Raw genomic sequence first — 12,283 nt, 5'->3', positions numbered from 1 at the left:
TTTTTGGCAAATAAAGTTAAAATGAAACCGATATTTGGACATATTTAATTCAGTTTAAATAAAAAGCAGATCAATTTTAAAAAATTGCTAAAAGTTGCAAGAGAAAGTTGCTAAATTATTAGTCGCAATGGAAAATGGCGGGTCAACTAAATGCAAATTTCATCATCTATTGCTCTGTGCAAATCTAGCAGACATTTGGATATTCTAAACATAAAAAGTACTCATACTAAATTCTGATAATAGCCCAAGTCTTCACCTCTCACTTCTAATCAGCTTCACCCATCCAAAAAAAAACAAAACAAAGCAAAACAAGAATGTGGTCGATTCCACAAACAAATCAATCATGCCCTGCCTTCGCCCACTAATTGAATTACACAAATGGGACTGTAGGTGGTGCAAAAAGTGTGTGTGCAAAAGATGGTCAGGTTTCTTTTGGTTGAGAGCTGTTACTGAGCCTAATCAAGCATGCTGAGAGCCGCCACGTGCACGCGGCCGCTAATAGACAGCTGCATGCTAGCGCTGGTCACGGTTCACGGCTCACCTCGACTCCACACCTGGCTGCCACGCTCCACGCCCCAGCAGAGCTGCCTCCTGACACGGCCTCCACTTAACAGACAGCCCAGCCTGTTTTCCCCCATGATCCGGGATCGGATGGATGACGGGAGATGACAAGACTTCATCTCCCGAGGCCATCACTAAAGCCCGAACCGGTCACAGGTCAACGGTTACCCCGTGTCCGTCAGTCACAAGCGCGCGCCAACTCCGGCTGTTCGTGACAAAAACACTTAATGGCCAGTTTAAAGGACACGGGTCGTGTTGACACCAAAGCGGTGGAGAATTCCCAAAAAGAGCTTTCTGCAATCCGTGACTAGTTGGATTTGCTGGCATAGCGTGATCAGCAACAGTCTTGGTCATCAGTAGGCCTTGAAAGATTTCCTCAAAAATCAGAACAGATGTCAGTCACCAGTGTGTTTGTTCATTAAACACTTATTTGATTATGCACCAACAAACTGTAGATTTCCACCCCCCTAAATTGGCCTGATTATCAGTCAGCTTACACACAGTACACTCGGAAGGCATTTGAATCCGCTAATGTATTCGTTATTGTTCAGCTTCAGATAATAGTTCATAGCTGGAGGGCTCATGTCAGCTAGCTGGTTGCGTCTTGGCACGGATATTCAGAAAATGACTTCCACTTGCCTTTTATCATAAAAGGTATTGTGTGGCGTTATGACTCTTTGAGCTCGACACTATTGGTTAAAGTAAGATAACAGCTTGTTTTGTCGTTAGCGCTGCTGCTAACGGAAGGCTACACCGGCAGCCTCAAAGAAGCCACGGGCAGGATGGATAATGGAAATTCAAAATGTAATTATACATAAAAGATAATAATTGAAAACATTCTCGGGCTGAGCGAAAGGGAGATTTGAGGGAAAAGTGAGAGGGATCAAAGACATTTTCCGACATAGTCGGGAATGGTTTTGTTGTTGTTGTTGTTGTTAAATGCCCCTCTTGCTTAGTTAGCTCGGGACTATTTGGGAGAAAAGCAAGTTTGCAGAAACCTTAATAAGGTTCATGTTAACTTTTCTTCTGTATCAATGAACAGTAAAGAGAAAGAGTGTAGGAACACTCTCATTCCCTTCCCAGATTATAGATTCTCAGTAAGCTTATCCGAACCCAAGCGGAAACAGTGATGGGGGAAAATACACAGCTGCAAATATGTAATGAAGTCAGTGGGGAATCGTCAAGCGGCTGAATAGCAAGCAGGAGCACCCAAAATAGTCCGGTTCAGGCAGGAAGGAGCCTGAGAAAATTTGCTTGCTTTGGAGCCGCTGGGAATTAATTTGTGTTTAATGAATTTGGACATGCTATGTTCCTTGCTAAGATTTCCTAATGACATTACTCAATCATTAACTAACTGTTCAAGAAAAGGGCATCACAAGAGATACAACCCCAGCAAAGGCGAGAAAGAAAGACGGGGAGAATTCAGAACTTCCCGAGAGCTTGGCACACCACTGTGGCATGGTTTATTTATCAGCCTCTGCTCCAATAACATTAAAATTCGTGCCTGTTTTCTGCAGTCGGAGACTCCAGAATTGACGGGAGAAGGAGGCCGAACGCCTGGTGGAGATTTCCACCAGATTTTCCGTCGGCGTCACGTAGCACAGGTTGCGCGCGAGCGGTTTCCTTTCGGCTGCGCACCTGAGGAGACTTTAGAATGCTCTCCAAGCCCACCTGCTGTCGCCCGGCCGCCCGCTGCGCCAATGTGCACATCAAACGATCCGTGTATGAGCGCGCACACACTTTAGAAACCACCTTCCATTTCTGTCTCTCCCTGCCACGCCTCTAAACTCCCTGATCCCATCATGCTGTTGATCCGCCGCGAGCAGGTGTGAGTCATCGACCCAGAAGCCAGAATCTCGTTGGCACTCAGAATGTTCCACAGGATGCAGACTGTGCGCTTAAACCGCAGCGTGAGTCCCTGCTGTTGATGTCCCGCCGCCGCATGTGGCGGCAGCCGAAGGTTGATGTCTTCGTTCAGCCAGAATGAAAGTCTCTCCAGGAGAGACACATGCATTGATGCTACCTGTCGAAATGCAGTGGTAGCATACTCAAAGACAGATAAAGAAGAGTTGGGGTGGGACGGCTTAGTGGGTAAAGCACCAGTGGTAATGGAAAGGTTGTTGGATCCAGAAGAAAGCTATCCGTTAGCATTCCTAGTCCTCTCATTCGTAGTTGCTCAGGTTGGAACTCTATAGTTGTAAATGCATCAGCAGCAGACTGGGAACCACAGGAAAGTATGTTTAATGCCCTCAAAAAATTAACCTATTGGTTAGAGAGTAACCCAGAAGTCACCCAAAGGTTGTGGTTCGAGTCTCTGTATCAGCAGAGATTGTAGAGGTGGGGGGAGTGAATGACCAGCGTTCTCTTCCACCCTCAATACCCACAACTGAGGTCCCTTGAGCAAGGCACCAAACTCCCAACTGCTCCCCAGGCGCGGCAGAAAAAATTGATGGGTTCTGAGTATGGGACACCATACTTGGCCACACATCATGTCACTTTTCCTCTCACTATCAAAACGCTGGCTGACATTCTTCTGCTACTCATTAAACCCTACCCTTTTTTCAAACCCTGTAACCTTAACCCTAGTCTCCCGAAACTTTGTCCACCTTGAATGGCCAAGACCTGCCGAAGAGGCCATTTTACTGACAGGTAAAGCATCCGATCACATTTCGTTTTGTGGCACGTCATGTTTAGGGGTGTGGAAATGTCACCACAATAACAGACCGGTGTCTAAAACTCTTGGACATATTTTAAAGATTCTATACCGCGGAATTTAAATATTTCACATACTTTTGAAAATCCAGAGTTTAATTGATACTGATAAGCGCTCATTGTTACTGTTGTAAAAACGACAGCTTTTTTATTCAATGAGGGAGTTTGACGTTAACATTCCACCTTGTTTCCAAGTGGAAGGTTAAAGAACACGACACAAACGTCTCCCGGAAATCCTGTATAATTTAACCAATCCGATGACGACTTTGAAACTCCTGAAGTGATTCCAAGTGTACCATATGCATCAGACGTTTAGCCAATGTTCTGTAAGCATGACGTCTGAGGCTGAGACTACCTTAACCTCTATAGCCCTTAACCTTAGTCCTTACCATCTGAGTAACCAAATGGTAAGGAGTAACCACCTTTAGTATGTCTTAAGGTTATTCTAGGTGAATTCATGGTGAAGTTGCACCTTGGCTTTTTCTGAATAAGAATTTGTATGCTAAGTGGAGCCTAACATAAAGTTTTAATAGATCCCAAACTTCTCAAACTGCATGTGTTTTGGCATACATGGCAATAACCTTGGTTGCAACCCAACCCTGGGGCATAATATGAACGAATATCTAGTGTTTATCATGTAGGGCCAATAGCCATTCCCAGTCCTGCAGTATACACTGACATGAGTATTACTACAGCTCTTGGGGGACCGAAAGAAATAATTCATGCCGTGGGATTTAAGTGTTGTGCTAAGCTTCAGCCCTGTGCAGCATATTTCAACATGAACTAATGGATGTTCGCCTCACAGCTCACTCTTGACCCTCACCAACTTCCCTCCCGTTGGGACCGACAGTGGTTTATCTCCTTCGACTCCACACCCTGATACTTCCCGGCACACTGATTGATGCGATCCAGCACTCCTGCGAACACCATAACATTGCTGCTAGTTCTTTTTCCGTTTGCGTTTGACAGGATGCGTTCAGACATATTTAGATCAGTCTAATTTTTCTTGCCTTGAGTGTGGAGCTTCTCAGATTCAACACACCGAGTTAGCGTTAAAAGGCGAAGTTGGCTTTCAAACAGGAAAGGCCTTTAAGCAATTCATGAGGATACGATGCTGCACCAAACATACAAAATAAAATGGTTTCTGACAGTCTTGTTACTTTCGAACCTCTAATAGTTTGCCGTCTTCTCCCTCTCTCTGTCTTTTTTTCTCTCTGTCTTTCATCCCTTTCTTTGGGGTGGATTTTTTTTTCCCTCTCCCAGGTGCTCTGCAGATAGAAAACACTGAGGAAACCGACCAGGGGAAGTACGAGTGTGTGGCGTCTAACGTGGAAGGCGTCCGATACTCTTCCCCTGCCAACCTGTATGTGCGAGGTAGGGAGCAACCTGGCTGTGGAGCCCATCGAAAACAACCAATTAGAGATGCACGACTGGTCACATGACCTGTTGTAGATAAACTAACAGAGTACACTAAAGCACATATTGCAGTAAAAAATATGCTTGTGTTCGATACCTAATGGGTAATTTTCAGTCTTCTCTTTGACGGGCGGAAACTTGGGTTGTACAGGTATGTTGTCTAATCAAGTTTTCAGGTTGAAGAGGATGATGGTAAGTCTTGATTTTGATTGGCCGATGCACTAAACCAATCAAAATGCTAATCTCCAAAAAGGTAAAAAGGTAAATTGTTGCAAGGTAAACAATATGCATGTTGCATTAATTCAAATTCTAACAAGTAATTGCTGAATCTGAATAATTAACGATCTGTCTTGGTTCAATGGTTATTATTATAATGGAACGTCTGAGACTGTTTTAAGGCATTACATTAGCACAGACGACTCATGCCGCTAACCTTAAGAGGAGTTGAATCTCTAGGTTGATGACTTTAATAAATCGAGGCAGATGCATTTTGCGCATGTATTATTTATTTAATACATATTAAAAAGACAGCGTATGGGATGGGTTTTACCCGCTGTGTACCAAATAACTTTGTTCCGGATAAATTATTCACCGGTCATTATAAAATGGGTCAGAGAGTTGTCTTTTCATTATTATCGTTGTTATTGTTCTCCCACTAGAAAGGATGCATCTCAACGAAAATTCTGTCATGTACTCATGTCGACTCAGACCTGTCTGAATTTTGTTCTTCGGTAGAATACAAATGAATAATATTTCAACATCAGAATTCATTTACTTTCATTGAATGGACAAAAAATGTCATCTTTTGTGTTCTACAGAAGAACAAATAAAGGTTTGGATCAACATGAGGTTGAGTAAATGATGACAGAATGATTATATACAATTATAAAATGCATAGCTGCGGCCATAAAAACAAACAATCTTTAATTGTGGTTATCATAAATGACTGTCTGTTGGTGTGTTCGCCTGTTTAGTAAAGAAAAGAGCCACAAGAGGCCTTACTTTTACAGTCACTTTACCACGGTAAGAGTACTTTAGGTATGTTATACCTTATAACGCCTCTTAACCATGGTATAGTCGGTGTAAAACTATGAACTTATGTGAGTTATTGCTAGTTTTTATTCATATAATTTTATAAGACCTTAAACAGTGTTAGATGTTCAGTAACATTTGATCTGATGTCTAGTGACATTTAGGTAATTGGCCGACTGGAGATTTCCGAAATCCATTCAAATTACTGCAGCGATAATTAATTCAACATAGGTATGCTAATTTCTCCCTGATTATGCGCGCACTGCATTAAGACAGTATCCCGTCTCCTTTTGTTTTGTTTTCAAAGCTTAATCATTGAGTACAATCAAATGTTTTCTGTTCTAGAGTTAAAAGTACTTGAAATTAGCAGCTACGATAGAGGAAACAACCCGCCCATTTATACGAGCAAAACCGCATTTACGTGTCGCATAATGGCACGGTGCTTTTAGAATCGGTCGCCTTGATTGTAGCTGCTAACTTTAATGCTAATTATGTGGCTTTTATTTGTACGGTCGGTTTGATTTGGTTTGTACTTTGGGTTGTTTCATTGATTTCTGTTTTTGTGTCTTTGTTTGGTTTCTGTAATTAAAGCCGCAGCAGCAGCTCTTCAGGTGGCTAAAGACCTTGTAATTTTGCATTGTATAACTTGCTTGAATTGACTCCAGTGGCCGAACGAACAACCACTGGGGTGAATCAAACTGTTTGGGTCAAAGCGGGTTAACGCAGCAGACATGTCGCGTGTCACGCAAGAAGTAATCAGGCGACATCAGTCAGAGAAATGTAGCAGCTAAAAGCCTTGAGGTGGCCTTTTTTACTCTCTCTGTGTTTCCCCTATTTTTCTCTTCTCCTCATGTCATTGTGTTCTGCATCAACCCCTTTACATCCCTCAGAGCTTCGAGAAGGTTGGTGTGTTTTTTCTTTTTTCACTTTTTTTAACCCACATTAAAAACGCAAAATCAACATGTATTAAAACCTTAACCTTGACTGATCTATTAGAAGGATCATTGGCAATTCGGAGTTTAAAATTAAGCTGCTAAATAACTTTTAAATTCTGGGAAATTTGATTTAATTGCATAAACTAGCCGTAACTAACCCGCTGATTCGGGTTCGTTTTCCTTTTTACGTTTTAAGTTTGCATTGTGGGGCCTTTTCTCGTTTGCATCCTTCAGTATTGCTTTTGCCCAAAGAAACTGCTTATGCTGTCATGAAAATCTTGCATTGAAAGCAAACCACGGCCTGATGCATGATGGGAGAATGTAACTGCGCTTGCATGCCTCGAGACGCGATTCCTTTGGCTGTCGTGCTTTGTTGCATTCCTGTGTTCTCGTGAGGTTTATTATTTTCTTTGTTTTTGTCCAGAACGACAGTTTGAGCCTTTGTTGGCGACTCATTTAGCCCGTTCCTTGTGTTGTGGTGTTCGTGTGATGTGCACCCTTAGTTTTGTTCATTTTCGACTCCCTTTCTGTTCTAGTTTCTGGTTTGTTAGATGTGGTTTGTGTTTCTGTGCACTGTCGTCTCTTGTAAGCTGTTTCTACAGACAGTTTTCCCGCCATCTTCTCAATTACAAAGGCGTTCTTGCACACAAAAGCTTGCGAATTCACTTCTGCTAATTAGTTTTTTGTGCCACATGGATCATTGGCAGATATAATGATCTCCGCACTTCATGCCCCCCCTCCCCCAAGAAAGCAGGCTTTATTTCACAGCCGCAACAAGCTAGTGATATTTCCTCGTGATGACTGACTGCCTCTTGCCCTTTCGCAGTCTGCAGGCTCAATCAAATCAGGATTTATCATCCACTCGAGTCCTCGTTGCCGGCGTACATCTGAAGCGCTTCTTACATCACCGCAACGTGCCGTATTAAACCCCCCAAATTGGACCAGAACAAAAAGCGGGTGCTTTGTTTTTGAGTCTCTTTATGTTAATCCTTCGCTAATGCAGCTCAGCGCAGTAATTGCACGCCTGTTTCAAATGCATATTGGGGTCCCGTCGGCCTATTGGCTTGTAGGTAATTTAGCTTTACATGTTGCACACAGAGCTGTAATATTTACCATTTTGATGCTAGTCCACACCTTTTGAGAGGTTTTCAGAAACTTTGTCTTGTTTTAGACAAAACAAGACAAACAGTTTTAAATCCGTTTTTAATTTCTTTTGTAATATTGTACCTACACTTGTGGTTGCGTGTTGCAGATAGAATTAAATATCATGCCTCCAAATGCGGTAAACATCCCTGTGATTATTTTTTTTTTACCTTTCTTTGGCAGTTGCAGTTCATTAGTTGTGTTTTTTGTAGCTGTAGAACTATAAATCAGGCGGAAAGATCGCATTTAGTTGGACAAGTTTGTCCAATCGTGCGGATGGCTAACTGTGGACTGATATCTCGTCGCTCTCCCCAGTGTAGTGGTGTTTCAGATGGCCGTTTGTCTGTCTGTCAGGGATAATGACATAGAACAAGAGCCTCTGCCTCACTTGGCTAATGCTAACGTGTTGCCGGCTATCTCGTGATGTCTGAGACTAAATGGCTCTCTGAATTATTCAGTTTTTACAGACACACTGTTGTTGGGAGGGGGGCTACGCCACATGAATTGAGGGTATAAATAATGAAGTGTGCTTTGCCGCTACTCTGTCTCTCAGGGTCTGGCATTTATTGACAGAGCTTTATTTTTCATATCCGGCTGTTCCCACTGTGATATCTGTGCCCCCTTTACCCTGATAGCTTGTTACTGCAGCCTAGCATGTAGATAGTGTAACAGAATGAGCATATTAGCTTTCCCTAGCTGCACGTTAATCAGAGCGGTTAGAAATAAAATACATTTTAAACATCAAAGAAATGTTGTAGCAATGCTAGTGGATAACATGCTGTAGCTATTTGGAAGCTAGAATGTGTTAGCCTTTAACCACTAGGAAAACGGATCAGAATTGCATTTTTTTCCCAAAATGCAGTTTTTGTTGTAATGCTGCAAAATTGCTAGCCATTCTTTTCGTTTTTTGACTAGATCTTCTTGTTAGGCGTCTACCTCAGGCACGGAAGTTAATTGCCTCCGTATGGCGAAATCCCCCTCTGAGCCTTGACTTATCTAGTTCTCTTCTATTTCGCGCTGATTTAATAACAGAAATTATGATTCTTCTTGTTCCAATGAAGTCGCTAATCTTTCATTGTTGCCGCCTGACAATGAAGCTCTTAACCATTCTGCCATTCAACTGCGCATAATGCCAAAATGTTAAGGATTCAAGATCCCAGAATGCTTTCAGGGCATTATTAATAGTAATTAGTCCCCGAGACGAGGAATGCGAGACTTCACAGATCCACTCCGAGATGCTGGAAGACTGATCTGTACCGAATGCCATGCTGAATGCTATGAGTATGTTCGGTGTATGCGCATGAAGATGCATGTGAACCCCACTGCCAGCACTTTGGGTCGTGTTGCATGTCCTTGCATGCTGTTTCGGTGTACAAATAGAAGTGCAAGCTAGATCACACCCTCTACTTGTATAAAAAAGAAGGCGAAAGAATGACGTAAAGGGGCAGGTTTTGGTGCCAAATCTAAAATCCAGTTCAGCCTCAGATTTTCACTGAACGCTGCTCATGCATTGACCAGACAATCAGGAGGTAGTGTTTGACAAATGCTCCATTTTCTGTTACTAGAACTGGTCCGAACCCCAACTGAGGCTGCTTTGCATCGCAGCGGCAGAGGTGTGTGTGTTAATATAGGGAACCCCTGCCGTCTGCATGCAAATGGCCTCGCTACCTTCAAGCAAAATGGATTATTGCGGGTTTTGGACATCAAACAGGGTGTAATCTCAGCTTCAAGGTGACATTAAAGGCTGCGCATTATTTTGGCTTCCCTTCCTACCTTCATTTTGGGGCTGGACAGACTGTCTCGCCAAAATGGCCGCGAATGTCCGCCTTCGATTCTTCCTAGTCAGGAAGCACAAGGAGTGAGGCACTCTTTGGCCTTTTGATTTTGTCTTTCTCTGTCCGTTGCAAGACCCCTTGAGTTGTCTTTCTCTCCACATTGGGCTTGAAATGGGATTTCGTCTCTGGACCTCAAAGAGATCGCTCTCGGCCTGCTGGGCTCCTGGTCGTAGTGAATGAGGAGCGTGTCCGTCCAATTGGACTGCTCTATATTTCTCTGAATATCACAGCAGAGAGCACCATCGCACATCAAACGTCAGGGTTTGAGCTATAGGACCATGTGTCAGGACCTAGATAAAGCCTAGAATGGCTTCACGCAATGGCATTTTAAAGGCCGATGCATCGATAGCGCCAGCCGTAAATGTCGACATGCATCTGAAAACATTAGATTCCCCTTTTTGCTGCAGTTTATGCTTTGTTGCCTGTGACTTTGAAGTTCCCAGACTCCTCACGGTCTTTTCAAATGGTTGTTCCAATTAGAAAATGGCCCGACTGAGTCTGACTTTTGATTATAAACGGGAACATTCAGATTGAGTGCAGACTGAGCGTGCAACAATAGGATAAATAATTCACAAGGTGAAAGGTTGCAGCCCTCATTCGCTCAACTACCTTAGCAACCGAATTTGACCCTAGGAAATCGAACTTCAGTTTCCAGCCTCTTCGTTTAAGAACGGCCAAATGTTGCATCACCCATTTTCAGGCCCACACGCAATATGTGCCAGCAGAACTCATGTAGCATTAATACATTGGCTTACTTAATATATTTTACCATATTTAAAGCCCTAAAAATCAGTGCAGGAAATGCATATGCATTAGCAAATTACGTCTGGGCCTTTCCATCATTAATCCACACTAGAAGAATCACACTCGTCTTGTCACTGTCACGTTGCACTGTGTTCTGTCATTGTTAAAACACACCTGCACTGCGATTATCTGTGTGTGCTGTGTCGAATTCACCAATTTCAACATTTCAATTGTGTGGATTCCCTAAAATGTTGCATTTGGGGAGGGTTGCATGCCTCAAATATGTGTTGACTGTAGCTGTAGGCCTGGTTGATAGTTTGGTGCCGTTCTGTTGACGTCATTCCTGCAATCACGGTCATGCATGCACATTGTGATACGTGGGCTGCCCTTTCACCTATGTTGAACATTTGTTCAATATGCATTTATATGGGGGTGGGGTGCGTTTCAGTATGTCATTGTTTATTTTAATGTTGTTTTTGTTTTCTAGAAGTATTTTTCCTTAATTAAAGGACTGATCCAGGTTCAGCACAAATGTAGCTCTGTTGCATTTGTGGCGTAATGTTGGTTAGTAATGAAAACAATTGCAGTTATGGAATTAAAAATGCACACTATTTTAAGTTTAGCCACATTTTTTTTTTAAAGTAATATTAAAAAATTTACTACTTTTTTAATGGAAATCATCATTATGCATCCAAATGCTATGGATAGAGCTTAACTTCACTTGAACCTGGAAATATCCTAAAAATAAATTACTATTTAAACTTATAAAAAGAAAAAAATCATTAATAAAATATATAAATGCATTAATACACTGTTAAATATATTATAAATACTATAAATTTATAAACTAATGAAATAAAGTTAACTTGATCTTGTGATTATGAAATGGACTGAGATATAATATGACTTTCATTCACTGGACACCAACCGAGGTCATCCATCACACTGGCTCTCTGAAACTGTGAATATATTCATGTTTAATTATTGCTGTAAGGCACAGACAGAATTTAGAATGTAACTATTGAGCCTGTTGCCTTGACTATAATGGTCTTTCTAAATTTAAAAGTGTTTAGTAATGTTTATTTTCAAAACGTTTTTAAAATTCTAAATGTTGCCGCCAACATTCAAACTAGATTTAAACTCGTTAAACTTTCAGTGGTGTTTAACTACAATTTTAAGACCTTATGCTCTTTGACTGCTGTGTCCGAGAAGATGGTGAGAGTTAATCATGTATTTCAAGCCCCATTGTGTGAGAAGTCAAACCAACGTGCTTTTACTCCAGTTGGCCCAGAGTTACAGTCTCCTCTCTGCCCCAGTCCCCACCTCTCACTCCCCGTGTTATTTTCCTTCTGTCTCTGTCCCACATGTGTGTCCACCATTTTGTCCTACAAGTCTGTCCGGCCCCCGTCTGCTGTCTTGCAGCCTAGGTCTTGTTCTGCCTTGTGCCCTGTCTCTACCTGTTGTTCCTGTCCTCGTTGTGTCTTTGTGGGGTTGTTTTGTTTTGGTTTCTTTTTTGTATTAGCCCCAGCACCCATTGCTGTCCCTCTGTCTTTCCTTTCTCCTCCTGCCAAATGTAAATGAGGCATGACCCCCTCACCACCCGCCATCTTAGGACACACCTAGCACCACCCTACTTCCTGTTTCATTGTGATTTGACATCCACCAACATCAATAAGGCAGTAGCCTTGACGATTCTTGGGGAAACCAAACTATAAAGTTTGGCGCAATTCGAAATTTTACATTGTAAGTCTGTTGCACTGTTCCAAAACCTTGCAAGATAACTACCCACAGTAGATGTATAAACATACACCTAACACCTAGTGTCTAGCTCTGGCTAAGTGTTAAAATTGCATACATCCTTCTGGTAAAAGGTCAATCCCAAAATCCATCCAAAGATGTTTCAGT

General features: G+C 42.2%; 1 protein-coding gene across 1 annotated transcript in view; it reads left to right on the top strand.

Annotated features, from left to right (window-relative positions):
• The window catches only part of ptprsa (protein tyrosine phosphatase receptor type Sa), a 246,800-nt gene that overhangs the window by 171,199 nt on the left and 63,318 nt on the right, over positions 1-12,283 (top strand). The window contains exons 9-10 of the mRNA XM_051094491.1: positions 4,537-4,706; positions 4,866-4,881. Coding sequence (XP_050950448.1) covers positions 4,537-4,706; positions 4,866-4,881 — 186 coding nt within the window. The remainder of the gene's footprint in view (positions 1-4,536; positions 4,707-4,865; positions 4,882-12,283) is intronic.

This window comes from Labeo rohita, chromosome 22, assembly GCF_022985175.1.
Source record: "Labeo rohita strain BAU-BD-2019 chromosome 22, IGBB_LRoh.1.0, whole genome shotgun sequence".
NCBI classification, from domain to species: domain Eukaryota; kingdom Metazoa; phylum Chordata; class Actinopteri; order Cypriniformes; family Cyprinidae; genus Labeo; species Labeo rohita.
The sequence above is the reverse complement of the archived record's forward strand: the minus strand, read 5'-3'. Positions and strand labels throughout refer to the sequence as shown.